This window comes from Phaethon aethereus, assembly GCF_964289735.1.
Source record: "Phaethon aethereus genome assembly, chromosome: 14".
In the NCBI taxonomy this organism is placed as follows: Eukaryota; Metazoa; Chordata; class Aves; order Phaethontiformes; family Phaethontidae; genus Phaethon; species Phaethon aethereus.
The window spans coordinates 20,919,651-20,938,780 of NC_138590.1; the positions used below are offsets into that span (position 1 = coordinate 20,919,651).

Genomic DNA, 19,130 nt, shown 5'->3' on the forward strand with positions numbered 1-19,130 from the left:
GCCCGGCCTCCGCCCTGGTCCTGCGGCGCGGGCGCCTCACAGCAGGCCTGGGCCCGGCCGCAAGCACTGGGCGATGGCCCCGGGCACGTTTGTGCCTCTTCAAGCTGGTAACAAAACTGGGCTGGCCAAGGGAACGCTGACTGCGACGGCCAGCGTGGGCTGCGGCCGTGGTTATGCCTCATGCCTTCGCACCGTGCCGAGCACCGCAGGCAGAGTGAACCCAGTGGGGATGGACGGGAGCCTCTGGCTGCAGCGGAAATAAAAGCAGCAACGTCTTAAAAGTAACCCATTGCCTCAACGACAGCCTCACCACGATGCTTTCGGGAAAATCAAACCTCTTTTTTCCTGTGAAGTAAGAGAGCCTTTATTGGGTAAATCAAGTCAGTGTATTACCAAAAAGAATCTTGAGTTCATTTGAAGTGGGGGGAGCAAACCCACCCAGCTCTGACCGTGCGGCTCACAGCCCGGCCCTAATGCTACGCACGGACAGGTCCCGCAGTCCCCACTCCAGTGGGGCCGGGCGCGCGCTGGGGCCTGCGGGACTCGGGGCTAAACGGAGTCCCTAGCCGTCCTAAGGCACGGCTCCTCGCTGCAAGCATCGCCCCAGTGACGTCGCGGGATGAATGGGAGTAGCTGATGCAGCCAGGAGGAGTAACAGTGGTTGAGAAACATCGTAATTACCAAAGAACAATAAATACAGATTTTATAAATGTGTATTTGCATCTAGTTTTATTATAAACATTAAACTATCAGGCAACAATTTCAGCTGGTTGCTTTTTTCTTATCTTGAGCTGGCAAACTTTCGAACAAGCCCAACAAACTATGAGATCAAACGGGTCAAAGTTGAGGGAAGAAATCCACTTGACAACAATTTCTCATTTGTGAGATCTCATCTGCCCTCAGTGAATACCCCAAGGACTACATTTTTTTGTATTGCAGATCCTGATACGATAAATGAAGCAAATCAAGTATCTGCTATAGATTTATGCTTTTTTTTGAAAAATAAAGCCTCAGTACCCACTGAACAATTTCAGTAGGAGACATACAGAAGTATAAGAGCTAAGTATTGCAGAGAAATCTTATAACCTACCATAGGAAAATAGAAACTTGGCCATAAATTACCCTGTCTAGGCTTGCAACCTCAGCATGAAGTACATGTGAGCAGTCTCTTAACTCATCAGAGCCTCAGAGGTAATATGCAAGTTAAGGCCACATTAACATTACTCGTGAATATAAAATGTAATAAATTAATGCTTTGGGGAAAAAATACCATTTCCCCCGTTCGCCTCAACCTCCTGAAGCCCCTGTGTTCTGTGCCACCAGTGCAGCCTGCAAAGCCTCCCACATCATTGCTTCACCGCAACTAATTAGAGTTTACCTTCCACAGATGACAACATGGGATTAATATTAAGCAACAGAAGTCTTGCTCACCACCAGCCTGATCCTGAAAAGTGTTGAGCATCATACAGGGGAATTTTAGTTCAGCACTTCCTCATAAGTAGGCTAAAAACTTAATAACTTTTATTTATAATAATAAATTATTGTACATTTTTTTATAGCTCCAGGTTTGGGAAGGGTTTTCAATTTCTTCCCATAAATCAGACCCCAAAGGAATCACTGCATCCATTAAAGCAGATGTAAGAATCAGCAAAATCTTGGGGAAACCCTTGTGACACTGCAGGGCAAGTACAGAGTTAACTGCAAAAGACAGCAATTTTAAAACGTTCAGGACGTTAAAACCTCGGGGAGGCACTGCTCTGCTGTTGTCGTACAAACGGACTTTACATGTTACCGACGTGCCCAAACTGCACCTACTTCTGCTGCTTGTAATGGTGTTACTGGGGCGCCTGGTGGGCGGGGGCCTGGCTGTGCCGGGCACCAAATACCAAACTGAGGAGCAGTGCCAGCAAATTTAGGCTGAGTTCCAGATGCCAGAGACATTTACACAGGTGCTTAACTTCTGAATGCAGAAAGTTTCCCCGAGCATGGGGGATGCGTTCACCCCTGCAGGCACCGGGGCCTGGGCCGGTGCAGAAGTCGGACAGGTACGTAGCAGACAAGAGCCATGGCGGTAGCAGAGCTGCGGTATTCACATTTACAGTGAGATACGTGTAACGTTCCTTTCCCATCTTTTAAAAACTTGTCATGATAGCGAGGCTGCTTGAAGGTTAAATAATTCAAAGTTTTTGACAAAATATTGCTGTGGTGCTTGCAGCCTGCTGCAGGGATGGCGGTCCTGATCAGGCAGCACAGATCTGGCAGGGCTGCAGGCCGCTTTCATTGCAAGCCGGACATCGGAGGGCCCTGTAGGACTCTCTGAATCTGTTTGCCAGCATTGAAAACTTGCTTCCATGGCACAGTGAGCAAGGCGCAGAGCCTGACCCTTTACACTGGGAGCAACCGTCTTCAGCATCTCCTTCCTGAAAGAGACAGATGATGAAAAAAAATCTCCTGCTGGATATCAGACACTAAAGTCAGTAACATACTTGAAAGAGGGAAATTCTGTCTTCTGGTCTTTTAAGTAATTGCTGCTCCTGACATGCCACTCTGCCAATACTACTCACTTCTCTACAGCAAGGTCTTCAAGAAAAGGCTCCTGTATATTTGGGGACAATTTCTGGATACTTCTAGAAAAGTAGAAGCGAATGTGACTGGGCTTGCAACACAACACTTTTAAATTCATCTTTCTCCTCCTGCAAGGGTCTGCATAGCTCCACACGTCTTCCCATCGTTTCCTAACATCTCGGCTCTGCATGCTCAGTTTTGAGCCACATTTCATTTCCTCAAGCATTTCTCCTTGCCCTCTCCCCTCCGAATCCCTCATCGCCGACACGCATGGCTTCTTTCAAGCTGTCCCTTGTGCCTGCAACTCTCTCCCAGGGTGCCGGACAGCCTCTTTCAAATTCCCTCTTAAAATTCAGTGCTTCCACAGAGCCCAGAAATTATTAAATATCTGCATCAGGAAGAATGTAGCACAGCGTAGGTTCATTCTTTTGATGTCAGGTTCAGAGTCCTGCATCGTCCCTGTGCAGCAGTTCCACTTTACATGGCACTATGGAAGGAGATTTTAACTAAGATATGGGGAGTTGGTGCCAGATACACTTCACATCGGTGCCTGCTTATGAATTTGATAGTCCAAATTAGTTGACTTCTCAGAAGAATAACCTTCCTGTGGTTTGGTCATCTTTAAATGAATGTTCGTAATACCAGTGTATAGAAAGTCCGAAATTATTCTTAAAAAAAAAAAAAAATCATAGTTTTAGGACCTTCAGGTTTTACTTTTTGTTGCCAGACATCAAGGAGGACTGGAGTACTTTGCCGAGTTCTGCCAAGGTTAACAAATTTCTCTGGAACAATGCCTTGCAGGAGCTATTGTCTTGCTCCAAAGTGTGTTCCTCCAGTGAGGGCGACTGGAGGAAGGCCATCAATTACCTTTTGGAGGTCCTTTTTGACATACATTCCCCCAAGGGCCAGAAGTGATTTTTTGATGACTCAGATAGGTGTCTGCCAGTAGATGGAATGAATCTTGGCTTTTATGTTAAAGCCCTTTTTCTGAAAATCAAGTTTATTTCAAAACTGACAAAGGCCAAAATTCCGACTTAGTTTCTCAGGGCTGTTTTCAGTTTTCATGGGGTCTTTGTGCAGGTGAGCTGTAAGCAAGGCTCATGGTTGCAGAAGGATCAAGGTAACCTGCACTCAGCACAGGTCGGTCTCAGATCTGCAAAACTGTAATGCTTCATATTTGCCCGGCACGACAACATTATGTTTTGTGGTATCAAATTATGGTCAGACTAATTGGGATTCTGACCAACAAAGACTAACCCGTGAGAAAACAAGTGGAAGGCACAATCTTATTTCAGCTTGTATTAAAATTTTAGCCTCTGGCAGTCTCAACCACAGAGCAGCTGTGTTTAGCCTCGTCAGGCTGGAGGAACTCCGGCCTGCCCTTATTCCACTGGGAGAGAGTGACGACGGACGGACCTAAGCCAAGCTACATAAACATCAGTCATCTCCAGGGGAAGAGTCAAGTGGGAGACATGAGCATCTGGAAACAGAACGGCTGTCCCCAGAGCACAGGCTGCAGTGCCACAGCAGATCGGTTGTCTCCCGAGTGGAAAGAGCAAAGTGATGCTTTTAATCCAAATTTAGTTAAGTGCCAGATGCAGACATAGATGGGGCTTGGGTGGGAATACTGAATGGTCTGACTAGGGCTGTATGACCCAAAAGACTTAGGGGAAAAAAAAACTCTTTCCATTTTTTCTTACCTGCACATACTGGTTGCAGGCAACCTTTTTTTCCACATCTTTTTTATGTCCACCACCAAATCTTTCTTTCCTTTCCCGGTATATGAAGGCCCAGTCGTTTATTCCCTCAGTCTGGATGATTCTTCTCATGAGCTCTCTCTCGTCCATTGGTGCACGGATGATTTTCAGGTTATTAGTGTAGATGATGATCTTGCCAAAATCTAGAATTGGGGAAGCCTGTAGAAGGATCTTGTCAGTGTCCCGCCTGTATAAACACACTCTGCAAACGCTGACGATCCCTGGGCTTCCAGAACATCGCCTCTGCCCGGTCGCCTGCTCAGCTGGCTCTGCAGCACCAGCCGGCTGCCCACCACCACCTCTGGGCAGGGAGCAGAACAAATTTGAGCAGGGAGCAGAACGGCAGCGGGGAGACAGCCCTAATGGACCACGGGATCAGGCCAAGGCTGTGGGTCAAATCTTAGGAGCCTCACTTTAATGTCACATTCCAGGTGGGGAAAGCTTTCTGGGATGTAAATTCTCATTCCAACCCATATGCAAGAAAAAAAGGCAGCACAGTTCTCAGAGCAGCGGTGTTGGCAGATACGGAAAAGCAGCCTCTGCACTGGAGACTGACCTACATTTCTTTGCAGGTTGAGTAGTTGGAGGGGGTGCAGGTAGAGAGGGGTTTTCATATTTATGGCCAGAAGTAGAAATTCCCCATGACGGTGACCTATTCTGTAGCCTTTGATGGGGTTTTTCAGATTTAAAAGAAAGCTTTTCTTTGTAATTTATTAATGCCAGCAAAAGGGTCAGACGATAAAACCACCTCATTATTTAATGCTAAATTGTGTTCCTAACAGCAAGGAGCCAGTCTAAATAACCATCTGTCATCACACTTGAATTTATATTCTTTTCTAATGATTTCAAAACTAAAATTGTTATGGTCACACATATCTCTGAAAGCAGCATTTTGTTACCTGGTCCCTTTTTCCCTCTGCACTAGTATCATATGGCAGTTACTATAGCCTATTGTTTTACACACTCTCCATATTTCGCTCTGCTTAAGTATCTGTGGCAAGAAGCAATGCAAAAGGAGATGTTCTCCTAAGAAAATACCCTGCCAGAGTCGCATCAGCTGACGTGAGGCGCATGATGTTTCTCCCAGCAATTGGGCACCTGCTTCTCTATGGGGAGATGCGCGGAGGGGGAGGCAGGCGAGCATAAATCCTTACCATTTGCAGAAGGCTTTAAAAGCCTCATATTTGTTACGCAGACACCGTGCCTCCAAATACCAAATGCACGTTGATACAAAACAGAACCGGTACTGGATAGCGTGATTACTCAAGGTATTTACGGTTAGGGAAACTAGGACTAGAGATGAGCGTTACCCAAGAACGCAGAACAAATTAATGGTATGGATAAGATCGCACTCGTGCTCTGTCTTCAGGCAGGAGAGATTCATCATGGTTTGATATTTTCAGTTAAACTAGATGCCCAGCGTATCGACTAAATATAGTTCAAGTGTCAGCCATCTGGGTTTCCTACATGCAACTTTGATTAGCACCAAGAATTAGTAGACTTTTAATGTATTCAAACCAAGGCCATAAAAAGTATTACATGCTTTTTAAAGCACTTCAGTCTCAGTGACGTTCCTTATATCCTTTCTGGATATGACAGCAGCTGGCGTACTTGCATGACCTCGCATCTCTCGCTGGAGACACACGCAATTCTTGACCTTCCTGCAAGCGGCTGGGGCAGCAGCACCAAGCAGGCGCCGCAGGACCGGGGTGGTGTGCGAGGCAGGGCAGGACAACGGGCCGACTTCTTCGCTGACGCGAACTGCTCGTTGTTCCGAGCTGGATTGGAGTGAGCCGTCCCCCAGGGAAAGGCCCGATACCGATTCAGCCAGCCAGCCTACCTCACCCTGTCTTCCTTTTTATCATCGTTCCTTTGAGCAGACTCACCTCGAGTTTTACAAGTCTGCTGATTATATCAATGTAACGTACTCCATTTAGAGTTTGCATATCAGTGTGACGTGGCTGTGTTATCAATAGTGCCGATATGCCATCGTTGGTGTATGAATTGTTTAGTTGGTGCATCTAGATTTGATAAAACCAAATAGCAGCAAAAGATATATAAATCTAATTCGACAGGGTAAGAAAATGAACATAATCCCTGTATATTAATTAATTTAGCATATATTACATTGGTACTGGTTTTTTATTAGGACTAACAAGACAGTTCTATATCAGTGGCATTAATTATATGTTAACAAGATAGCCAGTGAAACTAAGCTGGGATTTTCAAAGTAGCCAAAGGGTAATTCTGACTTGCCAGAGGATGCGGATGCCTTGCTCGGAGGCTCACTGGCACGCTGCCGGTGGCACTAACCTTTTTACCAGCTCAAGTCATGCAACTTTAATGTTTAAAATATAGCTAATTAAGATAATATCCACCTTACATTTGACTGCATTAGATGCATTAGAATTACCATATATAGATGGATAGACATGGAAATGTTATATCTTATTTTATAAAATGGACAGATGCAGATCAACCCAGTGAGGAGAGAAGATGGAGCACAGCTAGCAGATGCTGTTCACTTGCTGACCGCGCTGCTGTAAAACATGCGGCTCCTGCCATTTGCAGAGTAAGCAGAATACAGAATTTGTGGGATAAAGGCTGAAGATTTACAAGCACCCTTTTAAAATCCTGGATTGACAAAGCTGAGTTTTATACGAATGAGGTTCCAGTTTGAGACTCCGTTGCCATATTGCTATAAAAATATTTCAGTCTGAAGTCTGTTTCCAATCCATTTGACAGCCCTGGGCTGGCCATTACTTACCTTGCAATGAGTGTCGCTCGACTGATAGTCGCTGAGGAGAGGCGAGTTACTGGTGAGACTGTATTTCTTGTCCTCTTTGAATATGCTGATCCGTTGGGCAGTCAGCTTGGCTGGCGAGTAAAACCTGTTTTCTGGCATTTCCCCAGCCCCACAGAAACGGTCGCCTGGCTCGAAGCTGTGGCGGAGAAAACGCCGAGAGTGCTCTTTGGCTGGGGGCTCAAGTTCCTGCCCATCTTCATAGACTTGTTTCAACACTCGACCACTGTAAGCTGACGATATTTTGAACCTCACTTTGCGGGGCCTTCCCTCATGCCACTGATTGAGTTTCTTCTGGTGCTCATCCATTATTAGGATCTCAAGATGCAGGTCCCGGAGATCAACTCCAAGAGCTTTGGGTCCAAAAGAAAACTCTCCCCAGCTTCCCTCAGCCACACAATGCATAATTCAAGGTTTACTAGTAGTTACTCTCATCTTACAGCAAAACTGACACCACTGTATTAAATATTGATAGATATGCACAAAGAGAAAATATCAATGGTAGTGAAATATAAGGCAGGTTGGTGACTGGTGGACAGGCTGGCTTACCACAAGAGGAAAGGGGTTAACTTCGGGAGGCTAGGATTAAATAGGAAACTCTCCCCGTGTTCTGAAACCATGGAAATGCTTCTGCTACGTGCTGTGATAAGAACTACCCCAAATACACCATCCCAGCAGCTTTTCACAATTTTCTGACAAGGTGAGAAGGCAAAAAGGCAAGTTCACAGAAAAAGCAATCCAGCTTCACAAATAGCAAATGTGAATAATTCCTCTTCAATTCTTGCTCTGAAACCCTGAGAGTACAAAGCTCCATTTCATTTTAATCCAAACGTGTTCCTCTACAGGTTGGTGGATATCCAGTTAAGATTTTCTGTCTCTCTAGCTTTCAGTCCCTATTTGTAATTCTTGCTGGCTTTCAGGGCCTTTTGACCATTCTGGTTTGCTTTTCATTTTTAAAAGGACAGTCACCTGCCAAGAGCCACCGGAGGCCCAGTCCTCTGCTCATCAGCCGTCCCTTGCATGTGCTCCAGGAGCACAGAAAGTGCAGCGGCTCCAGTTTGGCCATTTTCTTTCCCAGTTGGCAGAGCTCTGCAGAGCAGAGGGGACGGGGCCGCGGGTTATCCTGGACGCGAAGGGATGTCAGCGTTGGGCAGGTCTCCGCTTTGCAGGTCTCCAGCCTCGCTCGGCGTCTAACTGGGGGACTTCGATTCCTCGGTGCTCACGCAGCCCTCCGTCCTGACAGCAGCAAGCAGTGACCCAAGTTACCTCCCCGTGACAGGCCAGCGTTAGAGCTCCCCACCCATTGCCCCAAAACCCATACCTTACCGGCGTGTGCTTTGCCACTCCATAAAAGTTGGGGTTTGTTCCCTGCACCCATCCCCAGCTGTGCACTTTGGGCTTGTCTTTCCTTTCGAGGGAAAAAATGAAGTCTTCAGTACCAAATGCATCAGAGTAACTGGTGTCTGGGTTTTAAACCTCTCCTGGTACCTACGTGTATCAAGTACGCACAACAGGAGTTAAAATCTCTCTTCTTTCAGGTTCCAAGATTTCAGTAAGTTTCCACTATCTTAAGTCCCACTCAATGAAACTGCATTTAAACTAAGCTTTCTGCCTAAATCCTTCCAAGGCTACCTTCTTTTAATCCAAAAATCAGAGCTTTTAAAGCTTAATATGCTCAATAGATTGATTTATTGTATTTATTAAAAGTTTGCTCATAAAATACTAGACAACAGTTTAGAAGGCTGTATACTAATAACCAATACAGACCCTTCAACCAGCTGAACAGTCTTCATGTGCTGAAAGCAGTTTCTGTCGCGACAGACGTTGCTCTTGCGGATTCCTTAGCCTGCCAGAAGCCTCATTTTAAGTACATGTAGAAGATGTCTATTCCGCCAAGAGAACATGCATGAACATGCCTGAGTAAACATACAGCCACAGATACGCCCTTTTTTTCCATTTCCAAAACACTATTGTAATGTTCATGTCAGTCTCCCATACTATCTCAAACAGGAGGATCTCACATTACATGAAAACCTTGATTTGCATGAATCAAACTCGACTTTACCACATTTACTTAAGAAGCTTGATCCACCCCTTTCTCTTGTAAGTCCTGTGTGAATCAGGCCTCGGTATTACTGCTTTTTCAAAGCTACACCAGCAGTCTTAATTTGACACAAATCATACTTTGTAAGATACCTTAAGTGGAGTTCATTTTCTTTTGATTAAGGGAACAATCAAACAGGAAACGAAGTTCAAAGCAGCAATGAGAGAACACAGCGCGAGCACCACTGCCACGATCTGCACTCGCGAGACGAGCGAAGCAACTTCCCATCCTTACAGTTACTTACAGGTGCTGTCAAAACGCAACACATCTACCCTGGCCCTGTAGGTTTCGCGCTAGAGCAATCCCATCCTCTGCAGTACTGTCGGCTGGATTTGCTGTTTGTGCGAGCAGCGTGCGGCTGTCGGCACAGGGGCTGCAGTCAGGGTGAAATTCAGCCTTCTGCAGAGGCTCAAAGTCCGCCAGCCACACGTTCCCCATGTAAACCCAAGGTGGGCGCACAGAGGCTGCTGTTCAGGCTTGCTGCAGAGGGATTCCCCGCTCACATGTGTGTGCCCTTCTTTCTACGTCCCTGTACAGATCAATCTTGCAAGGAGAAGACTTCTCAACAGCCTTTCCACATTTCCTAGCTGTTCTGAACAACTCAGGCCAACCTTTCCACATTAAACACCCCAAAGAGGGACTTCCCAGGTGGTGTTTTGAGGCCATCGCCAAAGCCGTACCTGCCTCGCGCCGGCCGGGGAGCGTTAAGGCGTGCTGGGGGCGGGCGGCACGTGGCCGCAAGCTGGGCGCCGGGGAGCGGCGGGTGAGGGATGGGTGGGCTGCAAGGAGCTGGATGCCGCCTGCTACAGCCTTGCCAGCACAGCAGCATTCACGCTGCTCTCATCTGTCAGCGTGGGCTTGTTTCCCACAGTATCACATGTCTTACTAAAAATACAACAATAACATTTTACATACAACCGTGAAACCATTAAGTTTCATGATCTAGATCATCACTCCACTGTGTCTTACTTCAGCCTCTTTTCCACTGTATTTTAATGACATTTGTCTTTCACGAGTGGGGCCTCTCCTCCCCACATCAGGAAATGTGAAGTGATCGTTGGAAGTGTGCTGGAGGCTTTGCAGAACAGAGAGACAGTCCTTGCCCTAAGGAGTGTAACGCGTTGGTTTAGATCTATGGCAACAAAGTAGGGTATGTACAAAGTAGGACAGAAAGAAAAGCTGCAGTGAACTGGACTGTAACGCTTTGAAGGCAAGTTTCCACCTGCAAGTTTTGCTGAAAAATGTTTTATTGTGTTTTGCTTCCTTAGAGCAAGCACTACAATCCTCCTTCTCATGAAAGCATGGGGTAGGCAATGAATCGGGACGGGGAAGAGCATTATGGTGTCAGCAGTGCCCAAATGCTTCCGTCCTGCCCCGCTGCTCCCGTCATTCCAAGCACACAGAGCGTCTTAAAGTAAGGTCTGTGGGTGACTGCTGGAGAAGAGACAAACAAGGGGCCCGAGCCAGCATTGGGGGACACAAAGAAGGGCTAGAGGTCATGGATAAGAGGGCAGGTCAAATATGAAGGAAGCAAAGGAGCAAGGCAGAAGCTTGAAAGCAAAGACACAAGTGTTAAACTTGCTTCAGTGTGGGAGTAGCAAGCAGAGAGATTCAGATCAGCAGGTCAAGAAGATAATTTTAGCTGATAATTTAAAGGAGTGGGCTCTGTGTGTGCTGAAGAGGCCAGCAAGTAAAGGCAGGAGAGAAAAGATTCTGCATGGACTCACAAATGGAGCTGCTAACCTGAGGAAATGGTTACGTTTTGGATATGCGCTAGGAAAAGCTCACCAGCATTTAGACACCTTTTAGATGCATGAAAAGGAAAGAAAGGAAGGAAGGAGTTGCTTAATAGTTGCAAGACAATGGTGGGGAAGATAGTGGCATTGCCATGGTAAAGGTGGTGGCACGTATGAGGAACTATCAGACATGCCACATTAACCATAACTGACTGTTAGCAAAAGAAGGAAATTTTCCTCTTTTTGGGGTTCTTCTGGGTTTCCCTTCAGCAGGGGACAACCTGTCCCTCACAAGAGGAGCACGGTCAGAGCACACCCCAGCATGGGCAGGGCTTGCACCAGCCATCTCTTCTGGGGCGAGCTACTGAACCCCCCAAGGACTGGGGTCTGCGCCACACCAGGCTCCCGGCTCGCCGTGGCCTGCGTGCTGCCACAGTACTGCATCACCCCTTCCATAAGCTAATTCGGCAGTCGGGAACATCCTGACATTTTGGCCCGTGCTGCTTTATCTGTTACAGATGCTAGCTCATTGCAGGATTAGGAAGAGTCTAGTTTCCAGCCTAAGTCTATTCGCAGCCAATTGGTACTCATTTGTACTTGTGCCAGCACTGTCCCTTAGTTTAATGCCTCTTCTGTTGATCATTTTTACCTCCTAACGTATTCAGAGAGAGCAGTTGCATCCCCTCTCAGCCTTTAGTCTGCTGGGTCTCGTGAGTCCGTTAGTTAATGGCTTAGGCACTGAGACAAGTCCCTGTGAAAGCAGAAGAACAAACAACATAAGGAGTGTCAGAGTCAGAGCCCCAGCACAGGAACAGAGGGTTTCACAGAATCACAGAATCATTAAGGTTGGAAAAGACCTTTAAAATCTTCAAGTCCAACCGTCAACCCAACACCACCACGCCCATTGTGCCATGTCTACACATTTTTTGAACACCTCTGGTTTGTCCAAGCCAGAGCTGGTTTTTTGCCTTTTGGCAGTTAGTTGTGCGTTTGCTCTTCAGTCTGGTTTTCAGTCTCCCTTCCACCACTTTCCATTTTCCTCCAAGCTGCAGAATCACCATCAGGAGGTTTCAGACATGTCTGTGCCCTGGGAACAGGTCAGCCCTCCTGCACCGGCGGCTGGGGGGTCCGTGCCACCGCTGCCTCGGAGGGGCCGCTGCCCTCCCGCGCCCCGGCCCCACCGGAGCCGCAGCCGGACGTGCTGCTCGCCACAGCCGCGCTGCCCACGGGGAGCCCGGGGAGGCTCGCGCCGCTGCCGGCGGAGGGCTGCTCGCAGCACGGTGCCAGCAATGCGGGGAGGTCTCCCGGCGGGCTGCGTGACCGTCGGGAAGAGCAGCGCCCGGGACTCCCAGAGGGGTGTCCGCAGGCAGCACGACCACGCTCTGCGGGCCTGGCAGCCTGTGCTGGGATCTCATCGTTCATTACAAAATGAAGGTTTTCCATATATCGAACAGACTGAGTGCAGCTCCCTGATAATAGCATCTGCTCTAAAGGACTTGCTGCCTTTAACCTGCCAGCCACGAGGATTTGCCGCCCAGCAGGCAGAACGACTACAGTCACTGGTTGTCATCAACCAGACTTGCCAGAAACCGATCTTGACCTCTCTTTCCACAGGGGACAGGGGTGAAGAAAAAAAAAAATCCTCTTATTTTTCTCATAAAATAAAGAAAAAAAGAAGCAACTTCCCTTTTAGGCAAACTTTCTGCCAGCACAGACTGACATTCGTAGACAGGCCGCACTCCCTCGCTGGTGGGGCGGCCTGCAGAGGAGCAGAAGTGACAGGATGGGCGACCAGGCTGACAGCAGCGGGACCCGACCGTGCTCACACCGGATCGCCACCTCGGTCAGACGAGGTCTGCACCTGAAAGAGTTGCCCAAAGCCCTCCTTAGGCCCAGGTTTTTGCCTCCAGATCAGTTGGTAGAAGACTCGCCACCACTGCAAACGGCAGCACGGCGCTCCAGGCTGCATCGTTCCGCCCTCACGTGGTCCCCACACGGCAGCGGGCACAGTTCAGCCTGGCCACCTCCGCGCCGGGGAGGCGGCACTGACGCAGTGCAAACACGCTGCAGAGGACGCAGGCAGAGGTGTGGGGCGTGGACGGGAGGTCTGCAAGGCTGCTGCCTTACGCCTCTGCCCACCCATAGTATCAGGGGACACTGGCATCTGCAGCTGGAAGTACGCCTTGGCAAATAAAAGTATTCTGCAAATTACCGCTCTGTATTTTCCTATTCAGCAGCATCAAGAAAGTCTTAGCTGAGATTGTTTTATACTGGGTGTCTTACCGTTCTACATGAGAAAAGACAGGCAAAGGTCTGCTTCTAGCTGTCTCCTGTTTATGTCTGCAAGCAGCCCATAACATTTGTAATCTTTTATCTGACATTAAACATCACATCACTTTTTAGATAAATGATTTTAAAAATCTGAAGAATTTTCTAAATATGAGTTTCCCCAGCCAGACTTGGCTGAATACGCAGGTTGCATGGTGCTCAGTGATAGCTGTATAACGTTCATTATTTGATTTAGGATTGCCACATAACCAGGGTGGGAGTGACCTCAAGAGGTATCTAACCCAACCTCCTGCTCAAAGCAGTCTGTTCAGTATTCCCTGTTCCTACAGATATTCATAGAAGTAAATTTGTTTAATATCATTAGCAGAAAATAGGCACAAAAGAGCAACACACACGAACTGCAATGGGTGGTACCAGAGCAAACACCACTGAAACTAATTACCCTAACAACACAATTTCAAAATCACAGAAAACATTGCAAGATTTGCTCAGCCTCAGACGCAAGCGTGAGCTCTAATGTTCAGATCAGGAGGCACTAAGCTTTGTCTCCATTTGGCACCCGTAAGCAGTCTGACCCACCCTGAGCATCGCCGAAGTCCACAGCCACCTTCATCCTCCACCAGGGATTGACATAAAAATCCTTGAAGCATTGGGCAGGCAACTTCACTCCTGCTGTGAGACACAGGGGCAAGCACGGATGCTGCCGAAAGTCAGAGGCCAAAGCAGGGGCGTCCCTCCCAGCCAGGGCGCACCCCCAACCCCGCAGCCAAGGGACCCGCGCGGCTCCTGCGGAGGGTTGGTGGGTGCAGCCCCGGTGCGCCCGCTCTGCTCTGGGCTGGGTTTGCTCAGCGCTCGCTGCTGACGGGAGCTGGTTCGCTCCCCGAGGGGGTCCATTCACTCGCTGACGAGCCTGGGCCTCAGCCGGCAATCAGACGCTGATCCTTCAGCACCAGCCCTGCTGAGCATCACCTACCAGCGGCTTCCTTAAGCACCTCTCGTGCCGCGTCCAAGCTTCTCGTTACAGAGAGGGCTGGAATCGGTTGTCAACGCACACCATGTGGTCTAACAGACTGGGACATGGCAGAAGTGAGGCCATTGGTACCGTGGTAAAAACTAGTAGATGTATGCACATAGCAGCTAAAGAAAGCCTGATTTCATATGGATTTAGCTCGTGGTTGGATTCTCTGATGTCTGTTAAGATGCAAACATTCTCTCTTGTTTGCAGCATATTTAACATCTCTCTCCTCTGGGGAGTCATGAGCATCTAATTAGATTTGAAGTAAGGTGTGAAATCATGTTGCATTGTCTCCCTTCATGAAGGGGCAAACAGGGTTTCCTTCTTTTGTGCTCAGCCTCCTTTTTTCATGGAACTCATATGATATTTAAAATTCTGGATGCCTTTACTCTCCGCTGAACTGGATTCTCAAGTGAGGAGTGTGCACAGAGAGAACTACACATATGCAACCTTCACATACACTGCAAGTCCACAAGACTCCATTTTCCTAGGAAACCAAGCTAGGAAGGTCTCCTTTTGCTGTCTCGCCTCACGCACAAGGCAGGGCCCGCTGTGCATTCCTGGAGGCTGAAGTCAGTGGGAGTGGAGGACACCCAGCACCTCCAGGAGCGGCGTGCAGGCTCCCTGATGAAAGCCAGCTTACTTAGCACGCACCTTAGCCCTAGAGACTCTTACACGGGCAGGTAAGAGTCCTAAGTAAGCAAAAAAATCTTGAAGTCACAAAGAAACAAAAACCAGGAAAAAGCGCTTCAAAGAGGGAAATTCCCAAGGGTTGAATTTTACCTACGGAGGCAAAGCTCCCTCAGCTCCTCCCGAGAGCAACAGCACTGCCTGCAACCGGCGCTCAGCGGAACACACATGCACCGGCAAGACAACGGCCACGGCGCTGCCCGGTGAGCGCCTCCAGGAACACACGCTGGCTGCAGCTGGCAAGAGGAGCATGGAAGGGGAGCGGAGCGTTCTCGGGTAAACACCACTGCGCGTGAGAGGCAAGCACGTAAGGAACTGCTCTGTACCATGGCTGAGATAACACTCCCAGGTGCCTACAGACACAGGAACTGGCCTGCCAGCGTGGAGGAACTCTACCATGAGGACTCCAAGCCCACTGCACTGTTCCTCTACACTCTTCAAGCGGCCTGGATCCTGCTCTCCAGACCTTCCCCACGGCACACTGCTCTGCAAGCAGGAGCTGTTAACTGCCAGCCCCAAATCACTACGTGATCAAACCAAGCAGCAGCAAACAGCTGAGCCAATTGTTCCTTAATTCCACGAAGCAGAGGTACATTTGCAGCAGTCTGTAAATACTTATCCCCCTCCTCCTCCATGCTCCCCTTCCTGTACCACACCTGTCCCCACCCCTGTCTGAGCAGCACCATTTATAACCCGGTGTGCTGCGCCCGCTCGGCTACCGGCCCTGCTCTGCGGCACTCGCAGAGCTATAGAAGCACCTGGGAACACTTAAAGAGGATGTGTCCTTGCAAGCGGTGTTGTTATTTGCATCTGTGTTTAATTAGGTAACTGAAGCCTGACGTTTTCTGTGGTCAGACCTGTGTGAGGAACAGCTGAGAAGCGCTCAAAGCAGCTTTCAAAGGCCTGTTAGGCTGGTGCTCATGTCTGTTGCTACTTGGAAACCCTTGTTTCTTGTCTTAAAAAATGAAAATTGCATCCCTGCAGTTTCTGCCCTTACTGGGCAAACCCCAGTGGAGCAGGATTTAGTGCTTGATGTTCTGTGGTCCTTCACTGCACAGTAGGGGAAAAAGGAGGAATGTACCAGAAAATGGAGAGAGAGAGCGCCGTGGCAGGAGCGACCCCGTCAGCCCGGCCCGGCTGTGGTGCGGCGCACCCAGGGCGCTGTCTGCTGGGGGGGCCGTGGCCCCACAGGCAGCTAAAGGTCCAAAGCGGGGTTACGTGAGCAGGGGCTGCCCAGTGCCCTTCCCTCCCTGGGAGGAAACGCCAACACCAGGCCGCGCAGCAGCCTGCCCGGTGGCTCTTGTCCCTCCTGCCGGAGCCCCGTCACCCACGCAGACGGCGTTCAGCGCGCCCGTCCCCGGGAGGGGGGGCGGTGCCGCCCCGCCGCCCACCAGCTGCGCCCGCTCGGGGCCCGGTGCCCAGGCTCCGGCCTCGCAGCCACTAACGTGGAGGTGCTAAGGCCTGTTCTGCGCCTGGCCCGAAGTCTCATGAGCCTGATGCCGCTTTTCGCCTCCATTCCCCTCTTTGGCTGCTGCTGCCGCCGCAGCCCTCAGTGCAGAGACCAGGCGGCAGCAGGAGGAGGAGGAGGAGGAAGAGGAGGAGGAGGAGGCCTGGGTGACCTCCCTGGGCACAGCGAGGATGGTGCCCGTCCGCTCGCTGCTGCACGGCCTGGCTCCACCGCTGGCTGCTTCTAATGACACATCAACAAACACACAACAATCTGTCTTAGGAAAATCGGTGAATAAATTTCATTTTAAAATGCTTCTCTATTTCTGGATAGGCACCACTCTGCTCCAGGTACTTCAGAATTGGCTGAAGCCTTCATGTTACCCAACAGGAAGACTGTACAAGGTTGTTACGGGCAAAATGCAGCATTTGACTCTCTGTAAGATTAATAAACAGCTCTCTAAGCCACTCTCCTTACATAAGCGTAGATGGCTTCTCAGTGTGTGGCTTGTATCCACCAGCTGATGCATACCTCACAAAAGGGAAAAAGGTGAAAGAAAGACTTACTCCCCAGCTGCCGGTGGGTTGGTCCCTGCGGTGTGCCCCTCCGGAGCAGGGTGGCGGGAGCAGGGAGCAGCGGCCGCGGGCTGCCCGCCCAAGCGGGACGTAGCTGAGGGGAGCAGTAGTTGGGTTGAGAGATGGAAAATTTTAGGGAGGCTTTTGTTCCGCGGGCTGCAGGTCCCCCCCATGCTGTGCACATCCCTGCAGAGTCACACTGGCCTAATTATGTCTTTAAGCAAATGCAGCGTGTTTACTAAATGCGCAGGCTTCTCTAAATTAGCATTAGACACGGGTACAAAGCCCACCGCCGCCACCGTGCGCAGCCGCTTGCTGCGGCCGATGGCGTGCTGTCCGCGGGGGAGCTGAGTGGCAGAGCGAGAGGCCCCGAGCCGGGGGGGCACCGCTGCGGCTCCTGGCCCTTGGGGTCCGGAGGCACAGGCAGAACCTGCCGCTCGCCCCCCTTCAGCGGCAGCAGCGGGCGTTGCGTTTGTGGGTGGGTGGGAGGACAAGCTGCTAGCTTCCCATCTATAATTTGTAGCAGCTTGTAAGCGGCACCCCCTCTGCCTGCCCTCCAGGAGCTAAACATAGCCTGAAAGGTCCCTCTTCCCCGGAGGAGGAGGCGTGTGGCATCCACTCGCCAGATGCAGAGGAGCAGGGGCGTTTGGCAGCCCCCCCAGACGCGCTGCACGCCCACGCCCTCTCCCAGCACACACCCTCCCCGTCCATGACCATGCTGTAGCGTTCGTTTAACCGCAGCCCGGTGCCCCTGCGGCGCTCGCGGGGGGCGGGGGGTCCCCGATGCCCACAGTGTTGGCCACCCGGGCACTGGCTTGCGTGGTGAGATGAAGGATGGGGTGAGGAGGATGGCTCCAGAGCAACGTGAGGCGAGGGGTAACGGAGGGAAGCTCCTCTCACTTGCTCATGCTATTCCCCGTTGTTATTTCGAAAAGATAGCCCAGAGGGACCCAGAAACAAGAGCCGCCCCAGCACCACTGCCAGAGGTGGCTTCTCAGGAGCCCATCGCCATACCCATGCAGGATGTCGGTCCTGCTGGAGAGCCATCTTGCGCAGCCTCCGTAAGGGCCGCCAGCCTGGAGGATGCGGCGTCCCGCAGGTGCAATAGTCCCACCAGATGCCTCCCTAGAAAGAGCGGAGACGCAGATGCGCGAACGTCTCCATCGTTTCATCCAGGAGACTGAAGGTCGCAGAGCTCCGTGAGAGTCGTCCTTCTGGTGGGCCAAAGAAAACCTGTTTGCTTTGATGGAGCAGGTGCTTAAAAATGACTTTGGCTGCATGGACCAAGTGTTTGTTTGCTTTGCAACAGCAGGGTTTTCACAAGCAGTTTTCCCATCTTTCATTGCCCTTCAATATAAAAACTGTATGATATGTGTGAAATGAGTTTTCCGTTTCTGGTAACGATGCGCTGTCTTCTAGTAACTGCCCAGGCAGCCATAGGAAGAGCGAGGAAATTGGTGTTCGTATTGTAAGGCTGCAGCCCAGTATGTCAGGCCATGAGGGAGGCAGAGCTGATGGCAGAGGTTATTTGATGCAAGCTCCCTTCCCCACTCTGCCAGATTGCTTTTATGAGCTTGAAGAGTCACCCCACCTCTGTTTTTCCCCCTCTTTAAATGGGAGTAATTATATCCAATTCCATGGAGTTCTTTGTGATCTGAACGTATTAAATGCAAAGCTTGTTTGTATGTTAGTGTCTCGTAACGACCTGAACTGGCAATAGCCAACAATGTTAAAATATGTGAAATCCAAAGCTGGTAAAAGGCAATGCTTTTTTTACCAGTGTCTGTATGCTTTGGAAACTCACAGCCACGAGCTGGTGGTTAAAGCGGGAGGAGGAGCTGCACGCACTCAGGTAAACACAGAAATCTGTCCGATTTTCTCCCAGAGAAACCAAGCGGAGAAGGTGCGAGGTGGTGGGAGAGACCAAGGCTCTCACGAGGCACGGGCCGTGACAGCCCTGAGAAAACAAACCTAACGCTTCTCGCCACGGCACGTCTTGCCAAGCCTCGAGAGTCGGCAGCAAGAAACTCGGCCACAAACCCCCCATGCTCTCAGGAGTGACAGAGTTCATTTCGCATCGTGTGCTGTGTGCTGGTAAGAGCAAGCCTTCTCCTCGGAGGAGCGGGTGGACGAGTTCCTGCACGGCTGG

General features: G+C 50.0%; 1 protein-coding gene across 1 annotated transcript; it reads right to left on the minus strand.

Moving 5' to 3' along the window:
* Nucleotides 1-2,240: 2,240 nt before the first annotated feature.
* On the minus strand, nt 2,241-7,449 carry GRXCR2 (glutaredoxin and cysteine rich domain containing 2; the record flags this gene model as incomplete). Its single annotated transcript, XM_082006094.1, has 3 exons — nt 7,090-7,449; nt 4,266-4,481; nt 2,241-2,420 (listed from the first exon to the last, which is right to left on the minus strand). The coding sequence occupies exons 1-3, from the start codon at nt 7,432-7,434 to the stop codon at nt 2,241-2,243; spliced, it is 741 nt and encodes a 246-aa protein (XP_081862220.1). The 5' UTR covers nt 7,435-7,449.
* Between the last annotated feature and the right edge of the window lie 11,681 nt (nt 7,450-19,130).